At 33.7% G+C, this 16,291-nt stretch overlaps 2 protein-coding genes and 2 long non-coding RNA genes across 5 annotated transcripts in view; 2 read left to right on the forward strand and 2 right to left on the reverse strand.

Annotated features, from left to right (window-relative positions):
- The window catches only part of LOC135137245 (uncharacterized), a 66,287-nt gene that overhangs the window by 18,561 nt on the left and 31,435 nt on the right, over positions 1–16,291 (reverse strand). The gene's annotated exons all lie outside the window — the stretch shown is intronic.
- Positions 756–5,870, forward strand: LOC135137281 (uncharacterized). The gene is made up of 3 exons (XR_010281798.1): positions 756–833; positions 887–1,060; positions 5,623–5,870. It is a non-coding gene; the product is annotated as an uncharacterized LOC135137281 (long non-coding RNA).
- Positions 1,843–5,507, reverse strand: LOC135137280 (uncharacterized protein K02A2.6-like). The gene is made up of 2 exons (XM_064066902.1): positions 2,068–5,507; positions 1,843–2,012 (listed from the first exon to the last, which is right to left on the reverse strand). The coding sequence occupies exons 1-2, from the start codon at positions 5,246–5,248 to the stop codon at positions 1,942–1,944; spliced, it is 3,252 nt and encodes a 1,083-aa protein (XP_063922972.1). The 5' UTR covers positions 5,249–5,507; the 3' UTR covers positions 1,843–1,941.
- On the forward strand, positions 6,359–9,341 carry LOC135137516 (kinesin light chain-like). 2 transcript variants are annotated; one of them, XM_064067201.1, is made up of 5 exons: positions 6,359–6,582; positions 6,940–7,205; positions 7,266–8,441; positions 8,497–8,975; positions 9,156–9,341. In XM_064067201.1, exons 3-5 carry the CDS (start codon positions 8,147–8,149, stop codon positions 9,333–9,335), a joined length of 954 nt encoding a protein of 317 aa, XP_063923271.1. In that variant the 5' UTR covers positions 6,359–6,582; positions 6,940–7,205; positions 7,266–8,146; the 3' UTR covers positions 9,336–9,341. The 2 variants fall into 2 exon arrangements, with proteins under 2 accessions (XP_063923271.1, XP_063923270.1); XM_064067200.1 differs by having other exon boundaries at positions 6,359–6,508.

Here is a 16,291-nt window from a genome sequence, read left to right on the forward strand (position 1 = left end):
CATGTTTTCTCGACGTTTCAGGGCCCTTAGAGTACGAATAATGTGGTTTCCCGTTTTCGCCTGTCTCTATGTCTATCTGTCTGTTCGTCTATCTGTCTGTCTGTCTGTCTGTGTTGAGTTTTATTAGACAGATAATTTCCGAAACCACCAGACCGATTGTTGTCAAATTTTATATATATATTGGAACTACCATGTAGATGGTAAAAAAATTGGCTAATCATCTCTATCACCGTTGGGATGACGTCATCTCTAAAATCTAATAGTAAATTTGTTTCTAATTTTATAAAATAAGTTACTCATGCACTTATGGTGTATGAATCTGTGTTGAGATCCAGATTTTTGTAAAAAAAACAAAATTGTATGAAAACATTTTGCATATTAACTTTGAAGCTGCAAAACCGAATGCTCTGAAATCCAAAATGCAAACGTTTTGAAGTTATCGCAATCACAGTAAATCGTTAATCAAAATTGATTCGTTTATCCCTTCCCAAAAAATTGATGGCGTCATCTTAAAGTTTACTTACACAGGTTGACTCAAAAATTAATTACGCTCAGGAAGTAAAAAATTATTGTAATTTATTTAAATTAATATTTTGCGGATGTTCAAGTTAACATCCTTGCGATAAAACTGGGTTTTTCGATAGGTCATTAGATGCAACACAAATTTAATACTTAGGTCAATGGGTTTAGAAAATCCGATGACGTTCACACAACAAATATACAAGAGCAGTTATAAAAACCCGAGGAAATAAGGACAACATCATACATCTTATAGCAATTCAACATGAAGTGCTTCATTGGGACACTTGTGGTTTTCTTGTTAGCGGAGTCTGGTGAGATAAATTCTGTTATTTTTCTTAACAAAATAATGAAAATACTGTTCTAGTTTTCAGTTTAAGTTGTTACACGGACGATGGCACAATTCCATTGTCTGTTGTAAGAAGACCTGTCTATTACGAAGAGTGCAACAGTTACTTGGCTAAAATTGGAAAGAAATATAATTTAGCCGACAATGGTTTAGATTTTGATCTAAGATGTTTTAAAATGGTTGTAACCACAAGTAAGAAAATATTGTTTTTTGATTCTATAAGTGTTTCATTTGTTAAAGAAAGAGGCTTGTTGTAATTATAACTTTAATAACTAAACATGTGTAACATTCTACAAGTACCTAAATACACAGTACATTAATCTTGGTCATTGCCAACTTAACTAATTCTCACTAAATGGCAGGGATGCCAATTACACTTGTAACACCCACCTCACTAAGTTTACAAAACTATTTTAAGGTTGAAGGAACACCGTACACTTCATAATCTTTGTATTTGGATGGCATATTTCTATTTCTGTGAGGTCGACTTACAGGTTCCTTACCTGAACATACATTTACATCATTATTAATTTTTGTTGGGGATGACACAGTTTTAAAAGGGGTCGAATTATTCATACTAGGGGTACATGTCTCATTTTCAGAATCAGAAATTGGATCGACAACATTACCACGCGGAACAAACTCCTTTTTCGATTCACGAAGGTGACGTCTATTTCTCCTAAACACTTGACCTTGCTCAGTTTTTACAATATAAGACCGCGGTGTGTCGTACTTATCTTCTACTTTTCCCTTTTCCCAATTGTTATGATTCTTTACATACACATTTTGACCCGGTTCAAATGAAGACAATGTTTTTGCACTTCTATTATAGTACTTTTTTTGATTTATCTGACTAGATTTTAATTTATCATGTACATATTTCGGGTTTATATTTTCAGTATTTAATAATTTGTTATTGACAGGTAATTTTGATCTTAAACGTCTATTATTTAGTAACTGACTTGGTGAAAATCCTAAAGTTACAATTGGTGTTGTCCTATACTCTAACAATGCTAAGTCTATATCAGTATTTTTTCGAAACAAATTTTTTACTATTCCTACACCTTTCTCAGCTAGTCCGTTAGATTGCGGATAATTTGGGCTAGTAGTAATGACTTTAAAATTCCACTGATTCGCGAAATTTCTGAAATTAAAGCTGTTAAATGGCATATTATCTGCAATAAGGACTTCAGGAATACCTTGTCGTGAAAAAATTTCTTTAAAATGCTTGATTAACTCATGAGAATCTTTATATTTCAACTTTTTCAATTCAATCCATTTACTATATGAGTCAATCACAACAAGATACTCATTACCAGCATAATAAGCTATATCAGCTGAAATTCGAAACCATGGTCGCGTTGGACATTCATACGACATAAGAGGTTCCTTTTGCGGATTTCTATTAAACTTCTCACACATTTCACAGCCTGATATATATTCATATATGTCTTTACACATGCCTAACCAATACAATACTTCTCTAGCTCTAGCTTTGGTTTTTTCTATACCTAGATGGGTTTCGTGTAAAATTTTTAACATATAACTTTGGAACGATTGAGGAACTACAATTCGTTCATTAAAATATATAATACCATTATTAACTGTAATGTCATGTTTAATTTTCCAAAAATGTTTAACTATCTTTGAATATTGTTTAACATTATTAGGCCAACCATGTTCATAAAAATGTAAAATTTGTTTTAGATCTTGATCATTTTTTGTTTCTTCTTTAATTTGGTTCTGCTTTTCATCTGAAATTACAATTTCCTTTTGTAGTGTGTGAACTGTAAAATCTACACTATCAGGTTCTATCTCATTTAAAAACGATCTGGATAAATAATCTGCAACAAACATTTGTGAACCCTGCAAATATTCAACAGTTATTTCGTATTTGAGCAATTGTAATCGCATGCGTTGTAGCCTAGCAGAAATTTGGTTTATTCCTTTTTTGAAAATTGACTCTAATGGTTTGTGATCAGAATTAATAATAACATGTCTACCATAGGTATAATAATGAAATTTTTTACAAGCAAATTCAATAGCATACATTTCCTTTTCAATTTGTGCCCAATTTTGTTTGTTAGAACTTAAAGCTGCAGATGCAAATGCTATGGGCTGATTATTGGACAATAAAACTGCACCTACTCCATCTTTTGAGGCATCAGTTTGTATTTTTAGTTGTTGATTACTAGTAAATATACCTAATGTTGGTGGTTTGGCTATAATAGCTTTTAGTTTATTGAAACTTTCTGTGTGAATTTCATCCCATTGAAATGGTGTATTTTCTTTAGTTAATTCACGCAATGGAGCTGAAATTTGGGACATATTCGGTATGAATTTACTTAGATACTTAAGCATACCAAGAAATTTTAACAAATGTTTTTTGTCTTTAGGAATTTGAAGTTCAGTAATTGCTTTAGTGAATTTTGAATCCATTGCTACACTATTTTTACTAATAATGTGACCACAATAACGAATAGTTTTTACTTTAAATTGAACTTTGGTTGAATTTAATTTAACATTGTTTTGAGCTGCTCTATTTAAAAACAATTGCAAATTACGATCATGCGCTCTTTCATCTTCACCTGAGATTATAATGTCATCAAAGTACACGTGTACTCCTGGGATATCTCCAAACATTTCTTCATTTTTCTTTTGGAATACCTCTGGACTGGATTTTAGACCAAATGGAAGACGATTGAATTTATATCGACCAAAAGGTGTATTGAACGTACATAACTCGGAGCTTTCTTCATCCAAAACAATTTGCCAAAACCCTTGACACATGTCGAAGACGGAAAAATATTCTTTGTTGCTTAGTTGTGCAATGATGGTTTCCGGTGTTTGAATTTGATATATTTCCCTCTGAATTGCAGTGTTCAGATCTTTTGGATCAAGGCACAGGCGTAGTTCACCATTTGGTTTCTCGATGATTACCAAATTATTCACCCATTTCGTTGGTTTGCTGACTTTGCTGACGATTCCTTCTTTGCTGAATTTTTCCAAAGTTGTTTTCAATCTTGTATGTAGACTTAAAGGGACCAGTCTTGGTGGATTAATTACTGGCTTGACTTCTGAGCTTACAGTGATGTGATGTGTTCCTGGAATTTTTCCAATGCCATTGAAGATTGATTTGTATTTTTCAGTAACCATTTCCATTGTTAACTCGTGAATGTACTTCTGTGGCTCATTTACTTTGGTTGATCTGGAAATTAATTGCAATTTTAGACAATCTTGTAACCCAAGAATAGCACCAGAACTAGGGTTAACGACAACGAAATTAACTTCTGCTATTTGATTTCCAACTTTCAGTTTCAGTGTCACTTGTCCAACTGGAGTAATTTTGAAGTTTTTATTTCCATACGCTACTAGTGTGACATTTGTAGGCTGCAATTTCTTCTTCGTGTTCAGTGATTTGAAGTCATTATACGGAAGTACTGATACTTGAGCACCAGTATCAATTTTGCAATTTAATTTTTGACCTTGAATTTCTACTTCTTCGTACCAAGTGTTTTCTTCCGCAGTGATTCCCTCGATCTTTAGATTTAGAACTTGCAGACTGCTCATATTAACCTCTTCATCTTCTATTTCGTGGACGCTATAGTTGCTGTTGGTTTTGCTTCTGCACACTTTTGCGAAGTGGTTTGGCTTCTTACATTTCCTACATGTTTGATTGAACGCTGGACATTTGTTTACTGGGTGACTTACTTGTCCACAATTTCTACAATTATTTATTATTTTCGTAGTTGGTTTCCCAGTTTTCATCTGTTTCATTGGTTGTTTTTTCTTGTTGATCGCTGACACATTTGCCATTGAATGCTGATTTCCCTTGGAAAACTCGTTGATTTGGAATTTACTTATTTCGGCACTTCTGCACTTTTCTAGTGTTTTCTCTAACGTAATATTTTTTTCGTTAATTAGTTGTTCCTGTAGCCGTGTTTCTCTTACGTTAAATATAATTTGATCTCTAATTATTGAGTCTTGTTGGTCGCCATACTCACATTTCATCGCTGCATTTTTTAATTCAGTTACGTAGGCATCAAAGCTCTGTCCTTCCTTTTGTCTTATTTTCAGGAAACAGTACCTCTCGTAGATCACATTTCTTCTCGGTTTGCAATGGTCTCCGAACTTATTTAAAACAATTGCGAGAGTTAAGTCTGCTTGCTCACCTAATTTATAGGAATTGTAAATTTTTACTCCTTCTTCCCCTACTACGTTGAGAAAGATCGCTATTTTCCTTTTTTCTGTCTCGCCCTCTTTCGAAATTGCCATTAGAAAAAGTTCAAATTGTTGTTTCCATAAATCCCATTTGAACGATACGTTTGTTGAAAAATCCAACTCTGGGGGCCTTCGAAACATTCCCATTTCTTGTGCCATGTTAGTATTTATTGTTACTTTCTTCAGATGACTTGGATTTTTGTGAATTTGCAGTATTTGAATTTGCACGTGGTTATCCTAACCTCAATTTGGAACTTGCACTTACGATACATCCATCTGTTGTATTTGTTTAGGTGGCTGATCGTTTTCCTAATAATCCATTATTATTAATCCCACACTGACACCATGTTTCATTTGTTAAAGAAAGAGGCTTGTTGTAATTATAACTTTAATAACTAAACATGTGTAACATTCTACAAGTACCTAAATACACAGTACATTAATCTTGGTCATTGCCAACTTAACTAATTCTCACTAAATGGCAGGGATGCCAATTACACTTGTAACAATAAGTTATGTTTTAAATTTTCTAGACAGACGTGCAACAGACTTTATGGTTAAAGGCTGTGTACCGGAAGGTATGTGCGATGTTTTGGTGGCAGCTCTAATTGAAAAAGAACTTGAGAAAAATAGCACCATTTCTGTGCAAAATATGAAATGTGGGGAATGCAAGACCAATGGCTGCAATATCTATTAGACAGTCTATAAGAGCAGAACTGTAATAATAATAAGCATGCAATTTTAAAAAGAAGCTGATTTCTGTTTAAATATAGTAAAATAAAATATGTGACTTTTTTCTTAATTTTGAAAAAACAGTTAAACGCTATGAAATTATTTTGTGATAAATTAATCAAACTCTTAGATACTGTTGTTTTAGTGCATTTATATTTATATACGAGTATATACATACACTACAGGTTTTTAGATCTCTGCTACTCTTCTGATGAATGAAAGTTAAAATATTTTACAATTAACTCACTTAATCCTCTAACTTATAAACTAGAAGAGCCTCTTACCAATACCGAAACTATTTATATTTTTAAGTTACAATATCTTTTTGACTACACAGTGAAAAAACGCCAAATACTTAGGTAAGTATAAAGATACATGTTTCATCATCCAAACTACGTAGTGTGTTTTATGGCCTTTTTTTTTAATTGGTGTTGCTTTGCACGTACAAAATTAAATCTTTTAGTGGTTGTCATTTACATACAATATGCAAAGCCATCATCGGAAGTTTATGTGAAAGTGGCGTGGTTTAAAGACGTGTCTTGAACTATTGGGGACATTCAAGGTTTACCACATCGGTAGTATGTTTTTGTAAAGGAGCAACATTTTTCTGTTTATCTGAAGGATACCCAAAAATTTAAACAATATAAACTAAACAAAAAGTGTTCTGAACCATTGTATTCAGATGGTGTAAGTCGTAGTTATTTCATAACAGTCTTGCTGTGGTGTTAGGGTTTATCACTACAACTACAGAAACTTATCAGGTATGAGCAGTATCTTTTGAGTTTGTGTCTAACACCAATATAATAAAGTCGAGGGCAAAAACAGTATCATACTATCCACTCTACATCTACTCGATTCATCATTTCACAGGTAAGAATATCTTTAGTTGTTTTAAATTTATTTTTTAATAAAAATTGTATGTAAATTAAATATTTACTATGATAAAAACATATGAAACAACAATATGTATGTAACAGATAATTAAAGAAAAATTAAAAACTGCAAAAAGTTAGAAAAACAATGGGCTTTTAAAACCGTGTTATATTTATTTTTTCTTTTCCAGTTATGTGTAAAAACGATTTTGTATGCGCTTATGAGTATTTTTTTCTTTATTTTAGAATGGGTACGTGTAACTCAAGACCGGAAAACGAAACAATTGAAGACACTGTAACTAACCTTATAATTAGAATTGACGAAGAAGAAGGAAAAGTACACTATTACGTTAAACGTCAAATTTCTGAGGCTCTGTTCCTTTATTCGACGAAACTAGAAAACAACTACAGCGAAAGGAATGATCGAATAAAGGATCTTATTTTGCAAGCAAAGCGCAAACTCCATAGTCTGGAAACATCACGATATGGAAGCTTCCATTATAAAATCACAGGTATTAGAAACTAGAACTAATTTCTAAGACAATAAGTACAATAAATATGGTTGTGTTTAGCTGATGAAGAAGTCGTAAAAATAAAAAAGTACTTTAAAAATATACAAAAGCGAATGGAACTTAATCAAATAAATCAAGACGAGTACGAAGATATTTTAAATACTGTAGCTGCTTATGCCCAGAAGCTTAATGTATGCCATAAAGCGTTGATGTGTCGTCAAGACAAGGAAGATCTAGCGGTTTTAATAACGAATTTGTTTATACGTTCTCCAACGATAACAATTTCGAGGGTGTTGGCAAAAATTTTGGAAAATTTGGAAGCAGTTTTGAGCGATTTTGACAGAATTAATATGGAAGAAGCAAGTGGGTGTAATGAAAACGCCAAAGTGTTGAAAGAAATTGTAGAAAAAGTTGAAAGTATTAAGAAGAAATTAAAAAAATGTTGAACGGATTAATTTCGCAAGAAAACTATTGTAGTTGTAGTACTGTAGCTAAAACATACTGTAGGTCGACCAGACTTGTTACTTTTTCAGCGGCACTAGTCGGCCCAAGGCTTAAAATTGAGGCACGCCACCCCCAGGGGATATCGGCAAAATTCCGGACCGTCACCGTTACCCGGAGTTTCGTCGCAGCATAGATTTTTATCTTAAGGTATTGTTTGAGTAGATTACCTTTGATTCACAATAGAGCTAAGAGATAGCGATTATTCATTAAACTTTATCTCACTTATCACTGCGTTGTAGATTATTACCTAGAATAACAACGAGCAAAAAATTCTTATAAAATGTATCATTCATATCAGTTGTTTTTGTCGATTTTGTATTAGGAAATACATATTAATCTGCATTTATATCTTTGATAAATTTCTACATCCGTGAAAACAGTGAGTTTATAAACACGTATTATTTTCCCGTGTTTAGTTGCCATTTGCTTAAGCCATAATGGCAGAGATAAAGCCCTTACATTTAACCGAAGAAAATAAACAAGACATCATCAAACAGGTATGTCGTTTGTGTGAAGAAAATACGGCTTTGCAAGAAGAATTAACTGTGATTCAAGAAAAGTTAGAAGCCAGTGATCACAAAGTAAAACAACTAGAAAAAGAAAAAGAGAACCTCGAAACAAAATATTCAGTTGAGACATGTAATTCAAATTCTACCGAGCAACACACTTCAGAACAATTAGTTGAATGTTCACTGGATCTTCTGCAAGAAGACGACAACCACAATACCAACGGTAAGTTAACCTTCATATAGCCTATTTCTGATAAAATCTCTACTACTAATTGCAGTGCATTCTCAACAAAGGTTCTTTCAAGAAGTGAATCCCGAATTCGAAATTTCGGTCAGACTTCGTGTCTTACACAACCTTGTGATTAAGTATGCTTCTCAAGGACGATACGAAGTAGCAATTCCTCTGTGTAAAGAAACTTTGGATAATCTAGAAAAAACGACCGGTCATGATCACCCTGACGTTGCTACCATGTTGAACATTCTAGCTCTAGTGTACCGAGATCAGAACAAAAACATAGAAGCTGCAAGCTTATTAAAGGATGCTCTGGCTATTCGTGAAAAGACGCTGGGCGAACATCATCCCGCTGTTGCGGCTACTTTGAATAATCTTGCGGTGTTGTATGCTAAACGAGGAAAATACAAAGACGCGGAACCTATGTGTAGAAGAGCTTTGTACATCAGGGAAAAAATTCTTGGGGCGGATCATCCTGACGTGGCTAAGCAGCTTAGCAATCTTGCGTTGCTTTGTCAGAACCAGGTTGTATACTTTTTTGCCAAAATAATTTGCTTTTTGGTTGTAAAACGTGATTAATTTAAATTTCGACGTTGAACAAATTGTCAGTCGAGTGTTTGACTTTTGATTTTTGCTTTTTTGAATTTTCGTACTGTTTATTGACGACAGTTGGTCTGAAAATTTACTATTTTAATTCTTTTTTAGGGTGCTTTTGAAGAGGGAGAAAAATATTATCTGAGAGCACTGGAGATTTATAAAAAACGGTTTGGACCCAATGATGCTAGTGTGGTTAAGACTGTTAAAAATTTAGCTTCGTGTTTATTGAAGCAAAACAAACGAGTGGATGCAGAAAATTTGTACAAGCAAACTATGAATAAAGTGTAATTTATTTTTTTTCTTTTATTAAAAAGTGTTCTAAATGTACTATCAGGACAAATAATAACTGCGAAAACCAATATGATAAAATCATTGTATATTGTGGATTTATTAAAACAAAGATCATATAAACCTCTGTATTAATCTGAGGTTTACTAAATTTGATATTTTTCTCGACCTTAATATAATCTGATTCATCACAAACGTATAGGAAAAATAAAAAAAAATGTTTGTTTAACCAGAAGAAGGGTAGCTAAGAACCGCCCTGGTTACTTCCACTTATCCGGTTTTGAAATTACAATTTATGGTGGGTATGAACCACTGTGAATTTAACTGGCTTAAACCATCATACAATTTTATTGCATACAAGAGGAACATTGCCACTGTATGAGAAAACTAACGTTAATTGAACGTCAGTTGATGATTTTAAAATCTATATCCACGACATAATAATACTAATATTTTTAATAATTTTCAAGTGTCGGCCTCGCTGAAAATAAAACTATTTCTGTAATTTATTAAAAATTATGCACAATTGGAAAGCGAGAAGCGACTAAGGAAAGAATGCACCGGCCGCACTTCAGATGGGTAGATAGGATGAATAAATTTCGACCGCTTAGCTTGATTTATAAACAACGACGTGATAGCAAAACGCATCTGTGCGTGATGTTCGACGTCCCGCTTGCTGTTGAATGCGCCAAGGTCATCAAAAAAGGTTATGAGTGCAAAAAATTTATTAACAGCACATTATCAACGGGAATACATTACATCGGAAGAATGTCATGTAGACATTTGTTTCATTTGAATGAGTTTATCGACCCAAAAATCCTCCACTGAACAAAATATTCTGAATGTTATTATTATAATTCTTACCTTATCATTATCTTATTGTTATAAAGACGAGCGCATTCTCACATTTTCCAGAAAATAGGGTGGCTCGTTCTTAATTTGATCAATAATAAATTGACTGATTCATTAATTTTTTTGAGTCACCTGTCTAAGCAAATCTAAAAAATTTGAATGCAATGATTAAAAGTCTGTTCATACTTCGCACATTTGCGAAAGAATTTATTCGGCAAAATTTTGAAATGCCGTAATCAATTTTTTGGGGTTGATAAACAGACACGTTTTCATTAAAAAGTTACCACGCTTACAATAACTTAAAAACGTCAAGATTTCAAAGTATTCAGTTTTGCAATTCCTGATTTAATCAATAAAATAAATGGACTCAGTCATTAATTTTTTTCACACACCCCGTATAAGCAAATCTAAAAAATATTTATGCAGTGATAAATCACAATTATAGACTCATCATACTTTGCATAATGCACATTTAAGATACCATTTTTTTGGAAAAATTTTGGAGTGGCGTGATCAATTTTTTAGGGGGGGATGAGCAAATATATTTTGATCAAAAATTTACCATGCCTATGATAACTTTAAAACATCTCCAAGATTTCAAAGCATTTGGTTTTGTAGTTCCTGATTAAATCAATAAAATAAATTTACGCATTCATTAATTTTTTTGAGTCACCCTGTATGTGCAAATCCAAAAAATATGAATGGAATGACAAACTACAAGTACAGACTCATCATATTTTCTACATTTTAGATAGGATTTATTCGGCAAACTTTCCAGGTGACGTCATCAATTTTTTGGAGGGAACAAGTAAATATATTTTGAATAAAAACTTATCATAATTGTAAACCATCTGCAAGATTTCAAAGCATTGGGTTTTGCACATTCCAAATTAAATGTCAAAATGGTGTTTACTACTTTTGATTTTTTTTCAAAAATCTGGACGTTTTGGGTAAAATTTCTATATGTGTAAGACTATGTTATTTGATACAATTTAAAACCCATTTACTATGTACAATTTTGAAGTGACGGCATCACATTAGTGGTGGGGATGATTAGACAAATTTTGGTTAGTGTTTTACCATTTACATGATATACCTAATATAAATACAAAATTTGACAACAATCGGCCTAGTACTTTCGGAGATTATCTGTCCAATAAAAATCCGGCAGACAGACGCACAGACGGACAGACAGACAGACGGAAACGGGAGACCTATTTCTTCATCCTGTATGGGTAATCAAAGGTCGAGAAAACGTAAAAGTAGAGAGTCGGCCGACGGTATTCGAGATACCCCCACATAAATTTTTATGGGACCAATCACTCAAAAAGCGGTGCTCCTGAAACCGCAACCATAAATTATGAAAAAGGCTTGACAGGTCATTTTATACAGAGCCGTATTCGGGTTGAGTTGAAAGTTTTACCTGCTTTCGGTAATGTTATAGAGATAATATTAGAAAATATAATAACAATCCAGAAAGTTCTCCCGCTGTAGTAAATCTCATTAGACAACAATCAGAACTCATATCTTCTGAAAAATGGCAGAATTGTATTCGGCATGTTATAAAAGTTGAATCCACATTTGTAAATACACGGTCTAACGAAATTATAATTTCAATAAATAACGACTCATCTGAGTCTGAAATTATAAACTTATAAATATTATTTAACTATTACAATTTGTTTATTATTTCACCTTATTTTTTTTAACAGAGTACGGCCCTGAAAAATTCTGCCGGAACGTGCCGATATCTGGTCGCATAGGGTGTTAAAAGCAATAAATTACCGTTGCCATTGTGCAGGGGTTTCACTCATTATCTGTCATAAAGTTTTATGTGGGTGTATCTCGAATGAAATTTGTATACTTATTTATCGCCTCTGTTGGATTAGACTACACTCTAATCTCTAATTCTCTCACGAACTGACTCGTTCTCGGCGGTGATCCCTATTTAAATCGTGATACGTTCTTCTATTCGCGAGCTTCAAGGTTATTCTGGAGTTTGCCATCGAGACTTTCGGCACCGCATTTAAGCTTTTCTGTATTCGAACGTCGCCGTCACCGATGATGAGTCACAACCGCTCACCACCGTATCATTGATTAAGTACATAAGTACGTACATACTAAAAAACCCATAGGCGTCGTACCGGGCCGGCGTATAGGTTTATTTCGTAACAATATATTAAGTCATATGTTGAAAATGTATTTTGTATTTTCTAAAACAAAATCTACCGTCGAGCTAAGTATTAATTACAAAATTCAACTCTGTTCCTTGTAATTTATGATAGTATATTTGACGAATTGTTAACTTCAGGTTTTCTCGATGTTTTATAATCCCTAGAGATAATCTCTGAAACTATGGAACTAATTGTTACGAAATTTTATATATATTTTAGGAATATTGTACACAACAGAATATACGCGGACCGTTTCTAAAATTCTGCGAATTGTCCTGCGTTTTAAACATCACGTTTTATGCAGAGGTTTCTTTTGTTCTTGCTAAAAAGTTGATCACCTCATCATAAAATGTTATTGCGAAAAACTTACTTGAAACATGCTTCTTTATATCTGTAGTTCTATAATCTACACGTATTCTTATTTTAACTTTAAAAAATACACAAACTTCGCAAAATCATATTTTATAAGTTTATAACTTATCCAAGAGACTGGATTTGTTTGATTGTACTTACGAGTCGAGGACAATTCTGCTAAATAATTCCAGACAAACTTTTATTTTGGGGGTTATCAAATTTATCATTCGTTTTGGACAGGAGTACTCTAACACCATTTTATTAAATCTAATTGTGGTGGGAGTTATTTCGCTTTATCGGGGTTTTATTTTAGAAAGTTAAAGCATACCTACTTGCACCCACAAAAATAAAAAGACATTAACACCACAGACGTTGCAGATGTCATAATAAAATTTGGTCCTTGCTAACATTACCTACTAAAAATAACATTAACCAATTTTCCTTAAAGCAGAAAAGTGGTTCTTGAGTTGAATAACTCACTTTAAACTTAAATAAAAAATGTGGGTAGTATATGTAATGAGTAGAGAGCGGATTTTATGAAATTTGCATATGCGTTATTTTTTGCATATAAGTCTTGATATTTAATATGTGAACGAATCATGCTAATTAAAAATGAATACAGCTATAAAAAAATTGCATATTTGCATATATTTGCCTTCTGCTGCATATTTCACGAAACGGGTGCATATTTTGCATTTTTATCAATTTTTGTGCTAATTTGAAAAAAAAAAATGATTGTCATTCTATCGGAATTTATCTAGAAAGACGAAATTTTATTAATCATGTTGCAAATATTGTCCTGAGCTTCAAATAACTAGAAATGGTTTGGGTTTTATGGTAGTTTGGAGACACCACTGGGTGTTAGGCATCCTTCCAGGTAAATTCGCGCCCTAATTACTTTTGGAAATACCGTTCATTCCCAATATTTTGTTCGTTAGTTAAGTGTATTAATGGTACGTTTAGTGGTGGTCGAATGGACGTTATACTATTATTTTTCATCGTGAGTTTGTACTGAAAGCATTTAAAGGGATACAGGTGTATCAATATGTCGAAGATAACTCAAATTAATTTATGGATTAAATCTTTTCCTGAACTTCTTCAAGAACGAACTATGTTTTGTCGCGCCTACCCTAAACCGGTAAGTATTTTTACATCTGTGGACGGAGTACGCAGTTTTTCTATTTACAAATACATTTACTTTAGAATCACCGGAAAAATTTTTTGTTAGAATATTTCGAAAAATATCTAAAAATAAATTGTTACCAAAATAGTAATTAAATAGTGGATTACTACTATTTTTTAATTTGATCTGTTTATATTTATTTTTTAGTATAAGAATATTATCTTTTAAAACGTGATTTATGTGTTAGTGTAATTAGTAGTAATTAAACACTTTGCAATGCGATTTATGTATTTTTTGTAATAAAACGTAAGCTCGGGAAACCTGTTTTTGAATTTTATAAATAAATTCAGTTCGCTTATTAAGCTTTTTTTTAATTTTTGGAGCATATGCAACTGCATATCTGTGCATATATTAAGAAAGTTACTGCATATTTGCATAAATTTGGTGCATATCATATGATCATTGTAAGGATCCAATTCGAATTTTTAAATTTCAAACGAATTCCGCGCGCACAAGAAACGGTTAGTGAGAAGAAGGAGAGGTTGGCAACCAACCACCCCAAAGAAACAGACGTGCGCAAAGCGAAGGTGGTATTGTCTTGAGAGATGAGTCACTTCCTTTTCATCGCTTCGAGAGAACGGTCGACTTTCTTTCGAGCGCTTCGAGCAACAGGTTGTATTTTTAATTGTGAATTATTCTGTGCTTTTTGCTGTTGTGTTTTGTTTTTCCAGTGTTGATCTGTCCCATTGGAAAACCTAGCAGCCACCGTTGAGCCATTGGGTGTTCCTGATTTCTCACCGTTCTTACGACGAGGTTTTTGTGTTCCTGTTGGCGGTAAGCCGTGTCGAAATCTTCGCATCTTTGGAGAGGTATGTTTTGAACACCTGTTTCGCCGCGAGATTCAAGCCCCGACGATGCTTCTGACCTCGTGACGCAGCGACGCGTGCGCTTGTTTTTCCACTAATCTCGTTTTTTTATCTTTCATTTAAAATCCATCGCAGTAGGGCTTTACAGGAAGTGATTTCTAGTTCGGGCCATGCTTTATTTAGCTATATTTGTGAAATCTGTATTTTGGATGGCGGCAAACGAGTTGTTATTCTCACCGTTCTTTGTTCAGGCAGCGGCCATTTTGAAGCGTCCATTTGTTTCTTTTAATCGAGCACATGTTTTAACTGAATCTATTGAACAAAATAACAACATTGTGGGTCATGGGGGGACGTGCCTTTTATTCTTTGGATTTAGCACATCGTTTATACAACGCCACAGGATTCATCGTATTTTGCATCGCATATTTTCGACGCCTATTATTTGGAATGACGAATTCGTCCAACGCCATTTTGCAACTGCAGCTTGTCTGCCATGTTTGTTTATGTGTTTTGTTTGGGGAAATGTATGTGTAATAATGGCCCACAATGCAGCTAAATAATTTCACGTTTGAATTTTAACCAATAACTTGACTGGACACGAATTAATATTAATCACATGTAAATCTGTTAACTCTACAATCTTTCACCTCATGCAATTTGTCTTTGTCTCACAATTTTAGCCTCAGTAATTTTCCTTGTTGTATAATTTTAATTGAACGTAAATTTCCATGTTCTACAGTTTTGACCTAACATAATATTTTATTTGCACAAGCTTATTTCACACCAGATCTTTATTTTATAAATCTTTGCTAAGTTTTGCTCATGTAAATATTTTGTTGAGGAATGTTTCTCTCATATAAATTATCTGATGTCCAAATTTAATCCCAAGTAAGAATTATTTGTTGACTGAATTTCCGTAAGAGTGTATGGCGAATTTAAATGTTGTTTATTGCTCTTGGTTGAAACTTTAACACTTGTTCGGTTGTAATTTAATATTAGAGTCATAGAGATTGAACATTTAAATGAAATTGAAGTAAATAACACATAACTCGTAGTGTACTTGGGGCGCGCGACTCCTTCTCAAACTGACGGGATCAATCGCGGCACCTGCACAAATCCGCGGGTTTGTATAGCTTCAGGGGGCGATCGTGGGTCTTTAACGCTGTCGACTTGGCCCAATAGTCGAGACCCCACTACGGATCTGCGATCGTAACCGCCTCGTTTCGCAGGGCACGTTCGTAATGGAGAGATGCGTGTGAGCAGGCGTTGGTGTAGATAGAATCACCGTCGTGGGGGAGAACAGTGACGATCAGGAGTCCCAACCTCTACTTGCGCTACAACGCCCCCTCTGGGTATTTTGCTGTGCTCGTAAATGAAATTGCTATATTTTGCTCTATATTTTGTTCGATCGCCACACTCTCATAATGATTCGGGTTCTGCCATCCAATTTACATATGTGTAGGTCTTGTGTTTGTTCGGTTTTCATATGTGTATGTCTGTCAATTCGCAAGTGTTTTTCTTTCACATATCTTAAGGTGTCTGACATGTAATATGTCGGTGAATAAAACCCCAGGGGGTTTTGGGGAA

Source organism: Zophobas morio, unplaced genomic scaffold, assembly GCF_036711695.1.
Source record: "Zophobas morio isolate AGI-343-1 ecotype UQ-CSIRO unplaced genomic scaffold, CSIRO_AGI_Zmor_V1 ptg000029l, whole genome shotgun sequence".
Classification (NCBI taxonomy): Eukaryota; Metazoa; Arthropoda; class Insecta; order Coleoptera; family Tenebrionidae; genus Zophobas; species Zophobas morio.